At 41.2% G+C, this 20,974-nt stretch overlaps 1 protein-coding gene across 1 annotated transcript in view; it reads left to right on the top strand.

Annotated features, from left to right (window-relative positions):
* SEMA7A (semaphorin 7A (JohnMiltonHagen blood group)) overlaps positions 1-17,035 on the top strand; it is a 56,852-nt gene extending 39,817 nt beyond the window's left edge. The window contains exons 6-14 of the mRNA XM_077264105.1: positions 3,105-3,227; positions 5,212-5,348; positions 6,112-6,284; positions 7,119-7,227; positions 7,765-7,957; positions 9,739-9,854; positions 10,324-10,475; positions 12,994-13,040; positions 14,817-17,035. Of these exons, the coding sequence (XP_077120220.1) occupies positions 3,105-3,227; positions 5,212-5,348; positions 6,112-6,284; positions 7,119-7,227; positions 7,765-7,957; positions 9,739-9,854; positions 10,324-10,475; positions 12,994-13,040; positions 14,817-15,103 (1,337 nt within the window). The 3' untranslated portion in view covers positions 15,104-17,035. The remainder of the gene's footprint in view (positions 1-3,104; positions 3,228-5,211; positions 5,349-6,111; positions 6,285-7,118; positions 7,228-7,764; positions 7,958-9,738; positions 9,855-10,323; positions 10,476-12,993; positions 13,041-14,816) is intronic.
* Positions 17,036-20,974: the final 3,939 nt, after the last annotated feature.

The raw sequence follows: 20,974 nt of genomic DNA on the forward strand, positions 1-20,974 counted from the left end.
AATTGTTGGTATATCAGGCTGAAATGACAATGCAGTGCCTACTTTGATCAAAGATGATAAGTGGTGATCAGTCAGCCTTGTTCTCTGAGAAGATTTTGTATGGGGGTGTCTGTGTCAGACTGGAGGAGCAGATCCTCTTGTATTATGGGGGTCCCTATATTTCTGGAGGTGGAGGATCAGATCCTGGTACTTCCACCTCCAGAAATATAGGGACCCCCATAATACAAGAGGATCTGCTCCTCCAGTCTGACACAGACACCCCCATAGTACAAGGATCTGCTCCTCCAGTCCTACACACCCTCCCCCTATGCAGCAGGCAGGTTTCAGAGTCAGACTTCAGCTCCACCCGGTCCCCGTGGCCGCGGTCTGGAGCACACCACTTATCACCTGGACTCTCCAGCCACAAACTGAACACACAGCGAGTGCGAGTGAGACAGTGACGACGAGTCACCGGCGCTGCGGCGCAACGACCGTGAGTGACGACGAATGAACTGAAGCAGCCTGTCACACGCTCAATGACGTCAGCCGCTGCTGGCGCTTCCCTGATGCGGAAGTGCCAGCGGCGGTCAGCGCCTCTCAGCGGTTGTCAGGGCCCAGGGCGCACGCAGGGACAGGACTCCTCTTGTTGTCACTCTCACTAGTCACAACAAGCAAGCGAACCGGGCCGGCGCCCGGCGGGCGGGTACTAGTAGCGCAGCAGCACGGGGGGGATTATCTCACTGGTCTGTCTGTCTGTGGGGGCGGCCAAATTTGAGACTTTTGTGCGGGCCGCAGATATGCCTATAAAGGGCCGCATGCGGCCCGCGGGACGCGTGTTTGACATGCCTGGTATACAACATCTTCTATGTCAGCTTCAAGTAGCTTAAGAAGTTTGAGAGATGAAAAAAAAAATGAGATCTGCTTTAGTTCCCATAAACAGCACCACTTCTGACCTAGGGCTGCATCTTGTATTCTTGTTTTTATTCACTGAAGTAAATGGCACCGAACAGCAAAAAACAAACACAGATTATGAACAATGCTGTTATTGAAAAAAAAAGTAGGACCGTAGATTTTTTTCAGGATTTCCTGAAATCCATTTTAAACATGAAGGGAAGGAATTTATTACGAGCGGAATTTTTGAAGTAAGTTTTGCTGATTTGTTTGATAAATTTAGCATATCTTTTAAATACAACTCGTGTCTATAATTGTTTCTCCACGTTTTTCTCTGGTCCTCTTCTGGAATGAGTGAATACTGAAAAAATGTAGTGTATAGTTCAGAATAAGGTAAAAAACTTTTGTTCTTTATTAAATGTACAAAAGGCAAAAATGTATTAAATATGTATCAACAGCAAAGCTATTTACAGCAGAGATTCAGGTACAAAAAGGGTATACATACCACTGTGATGGGGTATGCGACAGAGCAGAAAAAGACACCAGGCCGATAAACAATCCAACAAGATTTATTGGAACAGGGAACTGGGACAACGCAAATAAAAGTAATTCTGCAGCGTCCACAATGAGTCCACAATGAGTCCACACAAAGGGAGCAGATCCAGGGGCGGCACCCGGCAATCCGACGCCAGGGAAATAGAAATAGTCCTTGACTGAATTCAATGGCTCCAGCAGATGAGGGACACAACACAGTCCAACGTGGCAGCTTTTAACCCTCCACACAAGGGCACCAGGATCTAGCCTCAGCATAAGATCCCAGCCCTTCGCAAGTCACCTCACAACTGAATCAGCCAACACATGAGTCTATTGTTCTGTGTCCTGGGATCCACCCCTCCATGGGGGAGGGCTCCCCCCACTGGTTGTTGACTCAAGCCTGATTACATGGCAGTCAAGGGACACAGGCTGGGGGAGGGACACACTGTTACAACCACAAGAATAGTTAGGATAAGGAGAGCATTATGGTACAGTAAATGTAACCAGAAACAAGAAAAGGCTCTTACCTATTATTCCCCACTTGTGGTACCATGCACACAGCCCCTATGTGCGTTTCGCGTTGGCCTCCTCAGGGGGCCATAATGATGATGGCCCTGAAGAAGCCAATGCGAAACATATGTTGGGCTGTGTGCATGGTACCACAAGCGGGGAATAATGGGTAAGAGCCTCTTCTGGTTATGTGCATTTATTCATTAGATTTGCTGACATTGAGACTTTGGATACAATGCACTACTAATGCCTTTGCACTTCTTCAACATTATCTTTTGTACTTATACCATCTTAGGCACTGAGGCACTGTCACTTTACATAAACATTTGCTGTACCATAATGCTCTCCCTATCCTAACTACGCTTGTGGTATGTACACCCGAATCTGTGCTTTGTTAAATAGCTTTGTTGTTGACACATATTTAATATACGTTTTTGCCTTTTGTACATTAAATAAAAAATAAAAGTTTACCTTATTTTGGGCTATACACTCCATTTTTTCATCTGTTAGCTAGGCTAAGTGCATGTGGGGGTTCCCTAGCAACCAGGCAACCCCCACATGTACTTATGCTGGCTAACAGATATAAATCATTCAGCTGCGGCAAGAAAAACTAAATCTCCAAGCACTAAAAAATACTGAGCATGCTCGAGAAATCTCAACTCACGAGTATATTCGCTCATCACTAGTCACAACATTTTTGCGCAACGCGAGGTTGCACAACGTGTTGCGACTTTTGGTGTTCTCACAACATTTTTTATGACATTTTGTCAGATCTGTGGCAGAACAGGGCGTGGTGATCCCCAACTTGTCAAATTGACAAGTTGAGTGGCGACGTTCGTTAACACCACAAATCTTACTCCAGGCCCATGTTCTTCCTAATGAATCAGGAACATCGCACTCCACCCCACACCCTCATCAAGACTGGTATGAAAGATGTCGGTCTTAATGAATCGGGAACTGTCACTTTTTTGTGATTCATAAATCTCTTGCCTATATATTTCTGATGCCAGAAAACTGGTACAAAAGCCTTAATGAATCTGCCCACCTGCCCCAAAGTGCGATTTGCTTTGTTTAATCTTCCTACATAACACATCATGTTTTCTATTCATAAACCTGTTCCTCATCTTATCATCTGTCTATCTATTATTTCTGTACAGATATATTTATATATGAAAATATATTACTTTTAGGCGATCAAGTGTTCTCTACATTGCCCCGAAAATCCAACAATGGCATGATTGGGAAGAAAACTATATTTAGCAAAATCTTTGGCGATGACCCATGGCTATACACAGGAGATGAGTTCTTGAGAGGTAAGTGATGCGTAAAATGCAGAACACTACTAATTTACAATGATGGCAATGTGGACAGAGGTTCTCCTGTATTATCCACAGTTTACATCTTGTTTTGTTACCAAATGTTGAAGCTACACAATCTGAACCAAAAGGTTGCAGTACATGCCCTCTTTTTTCTTGTACAAATGGAATAGTGACGATTGTGCTGTAATAACTATTTTTTCCATTCGACTTCTACAATACAAGCTTTGTGCATTTATTGATGAAAGGTTTATTTAGTAGATATGCTTTCTAAAGGAGAAATCCACCTACAATGAAATTAAATATACGTACAGGTACCGGCTGACGTGACTGCATTACACTAGCAAACAAACAATTGCAACCATACGTAAGGTATATAGAAGCATTGAATACATGAACTACATTACTGCTACTGTATATGGACTATACTCTTAAATGTGTGTAGACTATACTGCAGTAATGCAATTCATCATTCGTACATATTTAATGGTGGCATATACAGAACCTTAAGGCTGCGTGTCCACGCTCAGGATGGCCGGCGGTATCGCCGCAGCGGCAAAGCCGCTCGGCGCTAAGCCCCACCCCCTTTCTGGGAACGCGATCATGCCGGATGTGTACTGTACACATCCGGGATCATCGCACCCCTCGCCATAGGGCCCTGTGATATTACCTGCGGCGACGCAGTGTCGCCGCAGGTAGCACGGACATGCTGCGATCTGAAAAGACGCGCAGCATGTCCGGAGTCGCAGGGCCGCCGCGTGCGGGTTTCCACGCATAGTGGACACGGGATTTCACAAAATGCCCTCCACTATGCTGGAACATCTGGACGCTGCGTGTTTGACGCTGCAGCGTCAATCACGCAGCGTTTACTTACCGTGGACACTCACCCTAAGGCTGCGTGTCCACGCTCAGGATGGCCGGCGGTATCGCCGCTCGGCGCTAAGCCCCGCCCCCTTTCTGGGACGCGATGGTGCCGGATGTGTACAGTACACATCCGGGATCATCGCACCCCTCGCCATAGGGCCCTGTGATATGCCTTGCGGGGACGCTGCGTCCCCGCAAGGTGTACGGACATGCTGCGATCTGAAAAGACGCGCAGCATGTCCGGAGTCGCAGGGCCGCCGCGTGCGGGTTTCCACGCATAGTGGACACGGGATTTCAACAAATCCCCTCCACTATGCTGGAACATCTGGACGCTGCGTGTTTGACGCTGCAGCGTCAAACAAGCAGCGTTTCCTGACAGTGGACACTCACCCTAACACTTCCAGAGTGCAGTTGTTTGTTGTGAGAAGAGGAAATCCAGTGAAGGAAAAGCAAAGGTCACTAGATCTGTGTGAACTAAATTCCAGGACTAGGGTCTGTAACTGAAGGATGCCAATATGATCTTATGATATTTATCGATGACATGATGGAATCATTTACAGAGGTTTTCCCCTTAAACCAAATGTTGAAAATGAAATCTGATCTGCAGGAAGGATGTTATAGAACAGGAGGAGCTGATCAGATCACTATATATATATTTTATGGGGAAAGTGTCAGTAAACCTTGCATTTTATTCATTGTAATCCCTGGTGTTTGTATGCATATGAGTCCAGTGGGAGGTCCAGTTCAGTGAATGACAGTCTTCCCAGCCTGACTATGCAGGCAGAGATAGCTGTCAGTCACTGAGTTGGACCGCCCTCTGGACACATATACATACAAACACCAGGGATTTCAATGAATAAAATACAAGTTACACTGATTTTTTTTTTTACAGCAAACCCATATATCATTCCGCTCAGCTTCTTTTTCTCTATACCATGAGATCCACAGATTGGACTGCATGTACAACGGGACAGATTCCCTTTCAATGTTCTTTATTTTTTTTCTACATACTTATTTTTTATTCAGCATATTGGAGTATTTGTCTGAATCATCCCCAAAAGAGGAGCAGGGGAATATACATAATTTAGAATAAATGTTTTGGTGTGTTTTGTAACAGAGCCAGAGTTTGTGAAGTCTCTAGTTGTAGACAAAGAAGATAAAGGACAAAATAAGATTCTTCTTTTTTTCAATGAGGACAATACTGAAACCAGAACAACTGAGAATAGGCTGTCAATGGTGGCCCAACTTTGTAAGGTAAGATGGTTAGTGGTGGCCCATGCACAGTGAGTGCTGTGGATATCAGGAGGAGCCTTTGGTATAAACTGTTAAAGTGGATAATCATCTTATTGGCTTTACAAAGAAAGATGCCCAGAAGCTCTTAAATTGAACCATATTTGTTGCCACATTTCCACTTAGAAGTAGTGGTGGATGGCTACAAAATAGCTGATTTGACCTGATTGATAATCAATCTGGTGCACACTAAATTGAAGGAAAAATATAAAAAAATACCACTCACATTGTGTGTTAGTAAAAATATATTTTTCCCATTAGATCTCTCCTTCATAATTATTTAATTAACAATACTAAAATTCCCTTTTTGTGGTTTGTGGTTCCCTTTTTGGTTGTCTGGGACATTTATAAAGTTGGCAAGGAGTGTAATGAACCCTACTGCTTTTTTTCCGCTTCTCCCGATTGAGACCACGGAGAGAAGCTGAAGAGAATGTGGTTGGCACGTGATCCATCGGTGGGAATGGGAAACAAGAGGAATCCTGACAGTGAGTACCGTACAGTACACATAGTTAGGATTCCACATGTCAAACTCCATAACAAATTATATAAGTATCCCGGACAACTCTGCTAAGAATAAAAGTGTATTTTTCACTTGTGGGAAGTACGGTATTTCGACTTTTTTCTTTAAAACTTTAGTTATTTAGTTATTTTTGTTTATTATGCTCACTTTTTCTTCCACATTTGGTAAAGACACTACAACCTTTGTATCTAAATTTTGCTTCCTTAGGATGATCAAGGATCTGCCAAAAATAGTATTCGCTATATATTTAGTACGGCATTGAAATCACGTTTAATATGTGGAAACCAGTTAACTGGGCAATATTATCCACACCTACAAGACATCTACTTTTTGCAAGGAAAAACAGAGAATGTGATTTACGGACTTTTCAAAAATTCATGGTGAGAAGCTTGAATGTAGCTCATGCACCTATACACCACTTAAACACTAGAAAAATCAGCCAAAAATTAACATAAGTAATTACATCTTTGCATTGAAGGCATCTTCCATACCATTTCTAACTAGCATTGATAAAATAAAAGGTGGAACTGACTGGTAGCTATGGACAATTGCTCTTTTTACTTGTGTTAGAATTTGTATGGGACCATTTGTAGTAATATTATTTTGAGGTTTCAGAAATATTTATTTCAAGGGGTCTTTCCAACACAGAAAATGAAGCATGTTGCTGGAATATGCTATTACCACTCCTTCATAAAATTTTCCTTTCTGAGAATGAAGGGGCAATGGTACAAATGTGCATGTCCAATGACTGGTGGCCTTGACTGCCGCTGGGAATGGGGCCAGAGGGCGAAAACATAGTCTTTTACACTAGAACAGTTCCTGCTTGTTTTGAAATCAGTATGAGAACAGATAGTCCATTGGATCTAAATTAGTGAGTTATTATATAAAATTTGTATTTAAATAGAGCTGTTGTGGGTTGGGCATTTTGGTTCTCATGGTTTTTTTTTTATTGACAAGTCTTGAGGTTTCGAGAGAGAATTTTGATTTTAACTAGAGCAGCTCGGTTGCCCATTCAATGTCAGGATGGTTGGGAGTATCGGCACTTAGACCCCAATTGATCAGAAAATGATTTTGGGAGATGTAACACCCTTTTAAACTAGTGTGCCTTGGTGGATATAACAGCTGGAATGTGATTTGTCATTACAAGTAACATCCCTGTTTTCTTTGGCTTTTCAGCATATTACATTTGACTATGTTTTTTTTCATCTGTGTAGGAACCACAGTGCTGTGTGCTCCTATAAGGTTCAGGATATTGAGCTTCTTTTCAACACTTCAACTTTGTTGGGCTCTTCTAAAAATGAACTAAAGATTCGTCCTGGGACGGTAAAACATGATTACTACTTATCTCTTTTCTTCTAAATACTAAGCATACCATAAGATGTATATTTTATGTGAGAATCAGCATCTCAAGTAATCTAAGAGGGCTACAGATATGAAGAAAGCACAGATACATCAGGTTCTACCAGAACATAGCCTCCTTTCCTAGACTGAGTGCATTTCATTTCAGTTGGTTCAATTTAGCAGTAAGAAGGCAATACCTAAAAATTGGCTAGGCCTGTCATTAAAACAAATTCTTGACATTTATTGCTTATATAGGCAAAGTCCTTTTCTGATGCTTCTGGATTCTGTAGTATATGTTTCTTATACTGGCTGCACATTTAATAAACATGGATAAAACTACTCCTAGCAATTATGACGTTATTGTTAATGAATGCATATAGTAGAAATATTATCTAATGCATTACACAAATTAAGTGTATTGGAATATCATTTAAAATTGCCACCATTTTGCTATGCTCTGCTCCCTTTATTAGTCCACTCATAGTTTTTGTTTTTAACTTAACATTATTTGTCCTTCAGTGCCTTCCATCTCCTACCTTGACCCCTGAGGACACTTCAGAAGAGGTATCCAATCACCCAGAACTGACAAATTGGTTGTGGCCATCAAGAAATAGGACTGTTTTCCAAAATTTAGTCCTCTACAGGAAGATAGTGGTGGATGAAATAGTTGCCGTGAACCAGAATATGTCTAGGGTTCTCATCTTAGGCACAGGTAACTTACGGTATTCAGATCCAACTTTATATCCAATGACACATGCAGTGAGACAGATGATTATTAAATGGTTTCATCCACATCATAGCAATCAAAATGTAAAGGTATTCTGGCCCCAGCTGTCCTGTATAATTAATAGGGTTGTGCAGTGAAACATTGTTATGCCATACCACTGATCTGGTAGATTTTCTTGTGCTCCATGTTGGGCTTTAGAATAATGTGTTGTATTTTGTGGGCCTATGTAAAGCTTCCCAAAGCGCACACCTGGGTGTTGTTATTGTATTAAGACTTTCTAGCAACTCTTTTAGTTGGTCTGTGCACAGTTCTAGTCCACATTCTTCAGGACATCTTCTGGCTGTCTGTGGTTTCACATCTGTGAGATACCTGTCAAGCGGTTTTCAGTAACCTTGCTACCTCTCAGTGGAGTTCAGGACTTCGCCTGCTTGTCTACAGTTTTCAGTAAACTTGCTACCTGTTAGTGGAGGACTTCACCTATCTGCCTGCGGGTTCTATGGTTTTCATACTTTCTAGTTACTCTGGAGGTCTTTCTGCTACATGTTCCCAGTCTTCCAAGACCACTGCTGCATGTATGGCAGTTTCCAGGACATCTCCTACCCACCTGTGGCTTCCCTGGCATTTGGACTTTCTTGTTGCTCCAGAGTTTTGTCTTGTACTTGTTTGCATCTCCATGACGCCTCCTATCTGCCTTCAGCTCCATGTCTCTTGAGTCTCCAGACTGACTATGTTCTTCAGTAACTGTGCAATCTGTCTGAGGTCTTCTGTAACTTTGCAATTTGCATGTGATCGGGACATCATCCGCCTGCCAATGGTTCCCAACATCCCACCTGCTTGCCTGTGATCTCCTGGATTTCTCGCATTTGCCAGCAGTTTTCAGCATCCCGCCTGCTTGCCTGTGGTCTCTTTGATGTTTCCTACTTGTCTGCAGTTTCCAGCATCCAGCATTCTACCTGTCTAATTGCTGTTTCCAGTCCCTTTGCTGTGATAATCTGAGTGCTCGACCTTGCTGCTGCACAATCATTCGTGGCCCATTTGCCTACCTGGATCCTGGGCTTAGTGAATCCACCTCACCCAGTGAACCAACATTATGTAACAAGCATGTTATGGATAGGTGATATCTTAATGACTTGTTGGAGGTCTGAGTACTGGGATTGGCAAAAAGAGGAATTTTTATATCCCATGGGGAACTTTTAAAATGGAGCAACAGGTCGAATGCTCTGAAAAAATGGAGCTGACCATTAAACAAGTGACAGAGGTGTTCAGCTGTGCAGCTGTTTACATCTGACCTCTGCTGGCGCTGTTCGTAACTGATTGGTAAGGGTGCCGAGTGTTGGAACCCACTTACCAGAATCCAGCAGAGACTGCTCTGTGGTCAGCTTTTACAAACTTAAGGAAGTTGTCACTGTTCAGTGTGGCAGCTGATATCACCAATGACACCTGCTGAAGACACCTGACCCCAGCAGACAATCACATGTGAAAATTGGTCATGTTGCCTCTCTGAACATTCTCGTCTTAATGGAGCAGCCTGTGCTGGATCCCACAAAGTGCCAGTAGCATAGCTTCATTTGCGGTTTTATAATTTACCAAGCCAACAGTAACATTTAGATTTTGCCTGGACAACCCCTATAAAAATCACTTTATATTCTTTATACCTTAATGGCAGAAGTCATGAATTTATATAATATATTTGTGGTGATATTTATTTGCTATAGTACTTAGTGGATGAAAGCTAGTTAACATCCCCTTTAATTTTATTATCTAAGATGATGGAGCTGTACACAAGACTCTAGAGCAGGAAGATGGACCTTTTTCAATTATTGAACTGCAGCCTTTCAAACTAAAAGCAAAACTGCAGTTCATGGAACTGAAGCCGAATGAGGTGAGAAGTACAATACATTATAGATACTCCAGAGACAACATTTCAGCTAATTGCTCAAATGGAAGATGTGCAATTATTTATTTGCAGGGTATTTGTATTACCGGTAGTTTAAAGTTAATCATAATATTAACCCATATGTTTCATACATTTATAACGACCGATGACTGGAGGAATATAGATAAAACAATGTATTGATGACTGTTGTGACCTTAGTTCTGAGTAGGATATGACTGATTGTGGTTTGTGACTCAGTTCTTCTTTTTTTATAACGAAACATCAGAAATCTCTTGTTTCTGTAGTGTGATATGCTCCTATTGTCTATGGATGTGTCAGCAGACGTAGGTTGTTTTTTGTACAAAAATGGAAGTATAAATTATTTATTCTGGTGGGATGTGGTACCGAGAAGGAGGAGAGATCTGGTTAATGAAATGCTTGTTCTGTTGCTGACATCTGAGTTCTCTTTGTGTAGCACGTCCTGTATGTGGGAACTACTCGGGAATTTTCCAGACTATCACTGGATAACTGTACTGCCTACAACAATTGCACAGGCTGTATTAAGTCAATGGACCCCTTCTGTGGCTGGAATGAAGGGAAATGTGAATCAGTCCTAAAACATAACAGGTACGTAATACAGTGACCCCCACCACATATTAATCACAGCCCTATGAAAAGCACATGAATGAGATCAGCCCAGGAAATGACTATAGGAGCAAAATGCTGTTTAGTCTAATCGGATGCCTCTAACCCAATAAAGACCAGGCCTGATTGCCTTTTACATGCAACTAATTAGTGACCAAGTAATTTTTTTTCAACCTTGTAATCACTGAACAATAGCTTTTTTTAACTTCGTCTTTCAATGTTGCTGTATAAGGGCTTGTTTTAGATGCCGACTGTTGTGGCTGGAGCCCAGCAGTGTATTATAGCCATGCTCCAACCACAATATTGTGGGTATATTGGGTATATTTACAATAGCCATGCTCCAATCGCAATATTGTGGGTATATTGGCTATAAGTACAATAGCCGTGTTCCAACCGCAATATTGTGGTTATATTGGGTATATTTACAATAGCCGTGCTCCAACCGCAATGTTGTGGGTATGTTGGGTATATTTACAAGATCGATGGATACTTCCATCATATTTATTACTATTAGTTTAAATAAATTTAGGCTAAGCCCAAAGAATTTAGGCTGAAGATGTGTCAGAATAATCACTAAAACACACCTTTTCATGATTTTTGTGTATCTTTTTTTAAGTGACGGGATTGAGCTGTGAAGAACAATGTAGGAGGGGATAAAGAGGACGGAGAAGAGTTGTATTACAGAAAGTTATGACGTGTGTTTTAAGGACACACTGAAACTGAGGATATTTGGAAATATCCTGATCAACTGTGGTAGCACATGCAAAAGGCGCCTTTCACATTTAGTTTTTGTCTATGTTTACTATGTCTGGGTGTTCACCTCCAGTAGGCGTAGACGCCCAAAAATGATGAACATCAGAGCACAAGTTGACTCTGTTGGCACCATCATAGTCTATGGCCCGTCGGCACATACTCCCAAATCCCTGATGGGACCAACAAACAGGGGCAAAAATGCAGTGTGAAAGGAGCCACAGACCAGTGCTGGTTAAGAAAAGTCCTGAAGACATGAGCAAGAGCTTAGGTTAGTGGAGGATATTAGTCTTATATTAGAAAGACACTAAAGAAGTCAAAACTGCTATGTGTGAATAAGCACTGGTGTTTATAAGGCATATTGAAATGTATGACATGCAAACATTCAAATACATGCAGACACCTTAGTGCACAGGTATACACACCCATACAGGAACACGTACAACCACACAGGTATACTTACAAAGCAGCTCCCTCTCTAGGTTAAGATCCCGGAGCAGGGAGCCATCGTACTTATAGTCTCTGCTCACATTTCACAAAAGCATCAAAAAGGGTTTTCCTATACTGATTACGCAGACTGTCACCACACAACATCACAGTATTGCCATGATTTCTGACTATATCGCAGAAAAAAATAGCAGCTTTCTTAGTTTTCTGACAATCTTGGTAAAACGGCAATAAAACCATGGTGTTTGAAGACTGTCTACAACACTGAGCGCCAACCACATATCCCCGGACCTGTATAACGCAGGCTCAAAAACACTGATCTAACAGGTGCTTGTATACAAGCACAGCTATTAGACCGCTCCTATGGGTTGTAAAACTGCTTTCCAGAGTTTTTCATTGGCAATAAAGCAATGTATGGCCATACTTTTTCTCCTACAGGTGATATATTAAGGCTGGGGCTTCATTGCGAGGTGATTGCGGTTCTTGGACAAGTCATGCAACTAAAAAAATTTCTGCAACTTGTCTGTGACTTGCTGTTGTGCGACTATTTTAGAGCTGTGACGTTGCAGAAAGGTGCATGTCATGTGACTTGCATTGAAGTCTATGGAAAGTGTGCGACATCTGACCAGTGACAAAAAATCCAACATATTTTGGAAACATTTGCAACTCTGTCACGGTATATTGCAGGTCGCAAACTGACACCATAGGAAATCATTACCTCCAATGTTGCAAGGTGTCGCTGATAATTTAATGTCGCCATGATCTAATTCTGTCAGCTTTGTACTCCTGAATCAAGAATCAAATTGAATATTTCTGTATGTTCCTCCTACCCTGAAAAGAACTGTAATGTGGGTAGAAAAAGCCTTAACTGAAATGTTCAGCATTTGGACTTTGGACACCAGGGCCTACGAGTTACTGCTACCTCTATACCGCCTACAGCCATTTCCTATTTTTGAGCTTCAGATAAAGCACCAAAATTCTGCAAGTTTTACTTATCTTTTTATAGCATTACAGGAAGTTTCTATTTAACGTCTTCCCCTTAATGTGACCACAGCGATTCTTGTCTAGGCCCACTGCTGTTCCTTTGATGAGAATTCTGACTGTTTTTTTGTAAATCAGAATACATCTCCTGAAAGCAACATATTTGAACGTAACCCTATGTAATGAAAAATGGGTCAAATGGAGATGGAAATGTTGCTGCGTGTCCTAGTCATGTTGGATTCACCATGCTGCAAAAACTGTTTCATTATTGACTACTGATTAGTTCTTTACAGGCAACTAACATATTCATATCCATTAACAGCTCCTTGGAAGAGCAGAACCTGAACGCAACATGTCAATTGCAAAATGGTGAGTATGCGTTATAGGACGGACAGATAGAATATCACTGTTTAAGGGAAACTTCCATTCAAAGTCATGTGCCATTTTATACAGGTCTTTACCACATAATGCCAAGGCAGAGTGGATTACCACATTATATGGTTGGTCCGGCTGCTTATTTCCACTTGAGACATGCTACAATAGCATGAATGGAGAATATTAGTTGTACAATTACACACGTGTCTCTCTATACTTAAAAAATACAATCTGGCTTCTCTTAACCTTTTCACTACTATTTGTAGTTTTTCCTATTGACTAATGTTGGACATAGAAATTTTAAAGGGACTCTGTCATCACAGAATGACTGATCAAACCAAGTACAGGCGCTCGGTGCACTAAGACGTGGCCAATCATCTACATACACCTTGCCCACTGATTGTTGTTCCTCAACCTCCACCCCCCTCTTCTTTGATTGACAGCTCTGGCTTTAGAGCCATAGAAGAGTGGAGATAGATGGAAACAAAGCATGTGGGAAGATGTACTTAAATAATTGTCCCTGCCTAGGATGTACCAAGCGCCTGTACTTGGTTTGAACAGTCAGTTTGTGCTGACAGAGGCCCTTTAAAATGACTGATTTTGCTATTAACTACACAGCATATCAGTCTAGCCTAACTTAATTTATCTAGTTAGAGAAAATTTCTCTTTTTCCCCCTGGACAGATATCTCACTCACCTTTCACTGATATAATCTCTCTTCAGTGAAAACTGATTTTCTGCTCACTGCAGGATCGGATGTTGCTGCTCATAAAAGTCTATGGAGAAGGTAGAGGGGGGCAGGATGGCGTTCACCTACAATCAGAGTTACACTCTAAATAATTATTATGAATTGAGCAAGTACAATTTTTTTGTATAATAAAAATATATAGAATGTTCCAATTCTTTATAAAATTTTCATAACTTTTCAGACCTAAGTATCCTGCCATTTTATAGTTACCACTTTGCCCCTTTCAGAAAATTTCTACAAATTTGCAATATGGTTTTTGAAAAATTAGTTCTGAGGAACTATAAGATGTAACGTAGATGCTACTATGTATAATATGCAACTGCTTTACAACCATTAGGAAATGACTTAAAGGGAATCTTTTAGCACAAAATAACACAAATATTCAAACCAAGCACATAGAAAGGGGGGAGTTGTGGATGGTTTTTAAACAAAGCACAGGCGCTTCTTGCTCCCTTGGTGTGGTCAAACAGTTCAGTGCACCTTCTTATCCATTTGCTTTCCATCTATTTCCAACCTTTTCTTATTAGACGGACAGCTCTGGCTTTACAGGAGCAGGAGAAGGGAGGAGGAAGATGAAAAACCAATGTGAAGGTGCAGTGAAATACTCAATCACACCAAGGGTGTGCCAAGTGCATGTGCTTTGCTTTAACAGTCTTTTTATGAGACAGACTCCCTATAAGACTTTTTTGATGCCTTCCGTATTGGACTCTCACTGCAAAAAAAATTGTGAGGTAAGTTTTCTGCTCCTACAAGCTACTTCTGAGCCAGATACAGCTTAAATCCAAGTTAAGGGTATCACATGTACTGGAGCGCATCTGCAGGAAACCATCCAGAAAAATCTCCCTAGTTAATTACTCTGAAGAGCTGTATTTGCTGAAATTTATTTATGTTTTTTTATGTGTTTTGTCTGCTTTAGCTTGCAACATTGGAGATATGATAACGTAAAAAAAGAGTGCATGTCGAATATTTAGAATATTTATCTGAAATATAAATACTAAAAACAGGATCTGCAATTTCTTGCAGAGCCATCAAAAGAGTACCAAGAGGGAGATCAGGAACCTCACTTTTTTTTTACGTGTCTCAAAGTATCAAAGCTCCCCTCCTTCAATTCGAAAGATGGCAAGATGGAAATGGTCCAAAACTGCAACGATGACGCCTGCAAGCTGATCATCAAGGGTGTCAAAAACCCCAGAGAATGTACTGCAAAGGACATGGAGCCAGCACATGCAGAATTGCATGATAACACTGCTACAAAGATTCATTGCATCTGGCATTTGGTATTGACTGTTCAATTAGTGATAATGATGTGACACATCCAAGGTTTTAGTTGCTTTGCTAATTATTCTGAGCATAATGTATATAATTGCTGATGGACAATTTACTGTGTAAAGCAATGTTGCCACAACATATTGGGTAGGCTAAATTCACCCAAGTGTGTGAAAAAAAACGTCTGATTTTCATCCGGAAAAAAACAGATGACTTTTCATCTGAATTGTTATCCATATGCTATTGCTACATACGTACTTTACATCTGTCTGACATATGCTTTTATACATCAGCAGTTACCGTATATACTCGTGTATAAGCCAAGATTTTCAGCACTTTTTTTGTGCTGAAAATGCCCCCCCTTGGCTTATACATGCGTCATTGTCCAGAAAGTCGGCGGGGGAGGGGGAGCAGCGGGGCATAGGCAGGAGACGGCTAACAGAAGACACCATACTCACCCTCCTCGCGCCATCGCTGCATCTCCGTCCCTGCATCTCCGTCCCAGCGCCGGCAGCTCTTCCAGTGCTGAGCGGTCATGTGGTACCGCTCATTAAGGTAATGAATATGCACACGTCTCCACTCCCATAGGCGTGGAGCACATATTCATTACCTTAATGAGCGGTACCACGTGACCACCCAGCACATTAGAGCTGCGGCGCCGGGACAACGGAGATGTGGCACCGGCGCGAAGAGGGTGATTGGGACGGGGGGTGTGCCCTGCATACAACGTTGGGATGGGGGGTGAGCCATGGGGAACCGGGGGAGCCATGCATACAACAGGGGGAGCCACACATACCAGGACAGGATGGGGGGGAGCCACACATAGCAGGACAGGATGGAGGAGCCACACATACCAGGACAAAACAGTGGAGCCACATACCAGGACAGGATGGGGAAGCCACACATACCAGGACAGGACAGGGGGAGCCACACATACCAGGACAAAATGGGGGAGCCATATACCAGGACAGGAAGGGGGAGCCACATACCAGGACAGCGACGGGGGGGAGTCACACATAGCAGGACAGGGATGAGGGGACAATGCATACCAGGCTTATGCTCGAGTCAATAAGCTTACCCAGTTTTTCGTGGCAAAATTAGGTGTCTCGGCTTATACTCGGGTCGGCTTATACTTGAGTATACTGTATATAGTAATTAAAAATTACAAGACCCCATACAGATTCCTATGTTAAGAACTGCAATGTACCTGTAAAGATCAGATGCTATAAAGATATGGGATCCATTTTTTTTGGCATCCATAGACTTGAATAGGCGAGTCTTATCTGAAACACAGAAGAGACTACTGCATGCTGAATGTTTTTCTACACGTGTGAATTGTCATCCGAGCAGCCTTGTTCAGTAAAATTGATCCTAGTGATGTCCATGTAATGTCAGTGTTTCTTCTACGGACATCATGTGGACTAAAAATTCCGTCGTATGAATGTACCCTTACCTTACATGAATTGTTTCCGTACATAGAGATTATGTATGAAGTGTCATTAAGATAAAACTAATGTTGATTCCACTGAAAGTATAGCATCAATGCATCATTTTTATGAAAGAACTGCAGCTAGTTTTTCCTCTCTAACCAACAGCTAAATTTGGGGTGATTTTCTTTCTTAATGGACTTGCCTTAGTATGTTTTTTCAGCATGCACAAAGCGGCATATTGAAAGTAACTTTGTAGTAGCTAGTTCATCAATAGGTTATTATAGTGGCGTTGTTCACACATAGCTCCTACAGTGTCCTAGGATTTACAGCAAATTGGTGAATGAGATTTATATTTTTAGAAATGTTTGTCTCTAGCAGACAGTTGCCTACATAGAGCCAGTGTCGGACTGGGGTGCTAGGGGCCCACCAGTAACATTAACTGTGGGGGCCCACTTTTCACCTGCATACAAATATTACATTACCCTTGTTCACAAATTTACCTATATCTCTATGTAATAATAAACTGGGTAGTTTGGTTAATGAATGATGAGCTGCTTTTTTATGTACAGAGTTAATCAATTGAATTATGCCAAATAATGCCCATATAGTGGGGTTGGGGGCCCAGATCTGCACAGGGGCCCACCGGGGGATTCCCCTGTTACCCTAAGGGCCAGTCCGAGCCTGCATAGAGCCATCAAATGCTGCATTCCTGGGCAGAGTCTACTCACTCACTTCTCTGTCCCAAATTAGTGTATGGAGCAGAGAATCATTACTGCAATAGTGGATGGATTCATAAAATCTCACCATTAAAACTTAGTGAACAGTATGGGACCCTTAACAGTGAATACTGCTCTATTGGCTCCTTGCACTTTATCTTTTTGTTGTGGGTCCGTCAAAAGACAAGTCAATTAACTGTGATTTCTTATCAACACATAAAAGTGTGGTATTTTTTGAAATGTTAAATATAATGCAATATATTTAAGGTTTGTTTCCTAGGTTTCTATAGAGAAGAAATGTTTTTTCTTTAAGTATCAGTTATGTTTTTTAACAAATCCAGTAAGTAATTACACACTGCCTCTTACCCACAGAAAAAAAAAACACCATACCGAAATACAGACTTAGCCTAACCTGAGAGTTTGGTGTTGCTATCTTGTTTTATCTAGACTTTCAATAGTTGATAGAGTAGACATGAACGTGTAATTTTCTCTTATAATAATGAGATGACTCTGCTATCTGTGTTCCAATCTAAACAGCAAAATTGGCAAGTGATCAACAGAAAGTAGGATATGTTAGTTAAGTGCTCTAATAGCCAGTATTAAAACTGATTAAAATGTTTATTATAAAAACCAGAACAACTCCTCAACAATCTATGAAGTACATTTTTCTTAGTTCGCTAAGGGCAGTATAAAGCTGGCTTAGGAACTAAACCTGCTTCATATGTGGAAGATTGCAGTATATAGTATAAGCAACCAAGTGACAGCCGATTTAAAAGGGTTGTCCACTACTTGCACAGCCCCTTCTCATTCCTCATATTTTGCCCCATTTAAATAAAAATACCTACACTCACTTCCGGTGCAGGCGTCATTCTAGCGGTGTCGGCACTCGTGTTCACGAGGCTCATGTGAAGTTGTTACGTCACACGAGCCCTGTGCCCATTTAGTGCCAGCTTTACTGTCTCCGTCTTCAGACATGTTGAACATCAACAGGAAGTCATTATTGAGGCTGCTCTCTGACTTCCTCTTGATGTTCGATTTGTTTAAAGGTAGGGACAATGATGCCAATGATGCCAGCGCTGATTGGGAGCAGGGCACACATTACATAGCAACTTCACGTGAGCCCCAGGAATGTGATTGCCGACACCACTGGAATGGCGTCATCACCAGAGGTGAGTGTAGGTGTTTTTTTTTCTTAACAGGGCCAAAATCATGGGCGGTGACTGAGCGGTGACTGAAGCTACACTGGCACGCCTCTGTAACTGAAAGCCAGAGGCTGCCTGGAGGAATAAAGTTCTTTTCCTACCGATAGTCCATGATTCAACCAAAGAATATGTACAATACATCTGTGTTGTTAAGCCTTAGAAGTTGAATAACTTTGCTTCATTATTTTTACACTTTTTTTGCACTATTCCATATTCTAATGGTTTCCATTTATAGACAGCTTCTTATAAGGGTTCGCTCATACTAGAGTAAAAATTGGATTGCACTGGGGCCAATGTTATTCAATGAGGCAGTGTAGATCTGCATATTTTTCCTCACCTGTTTTTGGCATGAGAAAAAAAAATGGCAGCACACCGCGATTTCACTCCAGAATCGGTACAGTGCTAGAAAAATATTGCATGCCATACGGACAATCAGCGTGGCATCCGATTTTTGTGAATACATTACAGTTCTGTACATAGGAAACTGTAAATGTTCCTGTGAATGATTAATAGCTGCTTAGCAAAAATAACAGACTGCACACGGATGACAAGTAAGAAAAGATCGTCCTATTCTCTTGGATGAGAATGGGACTGATTTTTTTATACACTAGTCTGAGCGAACCCTAAAACCCTGCTGAATTCCTTGGAAGTAGACAGTGGTTTATCTCAATCATGTTATCTTATAGTGGAATTTGTGTATCCGCTGCTGAAATCCCAAAATACACTGCTCACAGGAAGCCACAACAGCATGCTGATTTAGCTGTAGCAGAAATACAGAAGAACGTCAGTGTCAGTAACAGAAATAAATAGTGAAAGTCTCCATGCATTTGATAATATTTATTCCAGGGTGACCTTCAGAAGAACCAGGCCTCTTAGAAGAACATTTCAGAACAGGCTTTCTAGACCAAGGCCCCCATTGTAGCGCACAAGCATTTGCATTTGATTTCATATGAAGACCTATGTACTTTTTCTGACAGATTTCATATGACTAGTACATAAAAAGACAGACGCATTGACCTCTAGAAGTTTTTCTCTTAGAAGCATATCTGTGTAGAAACAGCTGACCATGTCCTCCACGCACTTGCCTCAGTGCACACAAAGGACAGACTCGTTTGTAGTAACATTCATTGGGACTGCCCCTTGTGGGAAACGTGAGCTAATTCATACTGCCCAAACCCCGGAAATGAATGCAGACTGGTATATTTTTCTCTGAAACAAAATATAGTTTGAAGATCCACCTGCAGAACGACAAAGCTAATTTGGCACCATCCTAGGATGGCTTTTTCCTAGGTGATTGATATGTCTACCCCTTGTGTGTCCATCGGGAGAGACCTGTCAGTTATCCCATATGATGATGAGAAAAGCTGTCAGGGTGTGGCATCGGGCTAGTCTCGTCACTACGTACGGTTCCTTGCCCGAATGTCAAACTATATTTCCTCTACAATGCCGGAGGTAGCCAGACTCTTGTTTCTGTTTCCTATGATTTGGTCAGCATGAATCAAGTCATAGTTTCCCTTAAAAAAAGACTTCAGCTTGAGCAGTGGAAAGCCTACTCTATTTATCAGATATTAGTAAAAATTAAAATAAGAAATCTTTTTAAGTTTTAAAGCTGAACATTAAAGGCAATCAATCATAGTTTGGGGTTTGCATATTTCCACTTGACTATTTAAATGTAATCTGTCAGCAGGTTTTTGCTACGTCATCTGACGGCAGCATGAAGTAGGCAAAGAGACCCAATCAGAGCTTTTATATTTAGAATGAAGCAGAGCTGAGAAAGCTAATCCCGACCACACCAGTCTCTCTGTGTACAAAGCCCATGGACAGTGAGGTGCTTATCACAGGTGATAATCTCTTTGTGATAAATAATATACAGTTACTAAGCAACAATATGCTCTTTGACAAGTGACATATCCCTGAATTCTGTGTTTCAGCCTCTATCTCATGTTGTCTTGAGATTACATAGCAAAAACCTGCTGACAGATTCCCTTTAATAGAAACTGTAGGCAGTGTTTTAACAGAGCGTGTATGTACAAGAGTAAAGTGTTTTTCTATTATTGTATTTGTATAATTTATGTTGTTTTGCATACGCAACTTTGTTAACGTCTTTCAAAATGTTTCTTTTAAGTGTTCATTCACACAGCCTCTGTGTGCTAGATAAACTTTACTTCTATTTTGAACTATTTTTTTTAATCAGTTCCTATAATGCAGGAATCAATGGAAACGATGGATCTATTTTTATGTACAAAAGTTACATTTATAGACTTATTTATAACTGCATTTCTTTCTTTTATTTTTGTTACAAAATAAAAAAAAACTTATATTACCAAAACAATATAGTGTATGTGTATAGTTTTGTGTTTAGATGCGCCTTTTCTGGCAATTTTCCTGGCTCTTCCCACTTGCCCTGTAGCGGTGGCAAGTGGGGTAATATTTGTTGCCCACAGCTTAGTAATGGAGAGGCACCTATAAGACACCTATCCATTGCTAATCCTATAGTTGCAATGTTAAATAAAGACACGTCCAGAATAAAGTCCTTTATTTTGAAAAAATTACACAAACTCCTTAAA

This window comes from Ranitomeya variabilis, chromosome 5 (assembly GCF_051348905.1).
Source record: "Ranitomeya variabilis isolate aRanVar5 chromosome 5, aRanVar5.hap1, whole genome shotgun sequence".
NCBI classification, from domain to species: domain Eukaryota; kingdom Metazoa; phylum Chordata; class Amphibia; order Anura; family Dendrobatidae; genus Ranitomeya; species Ranitomeya variabilis.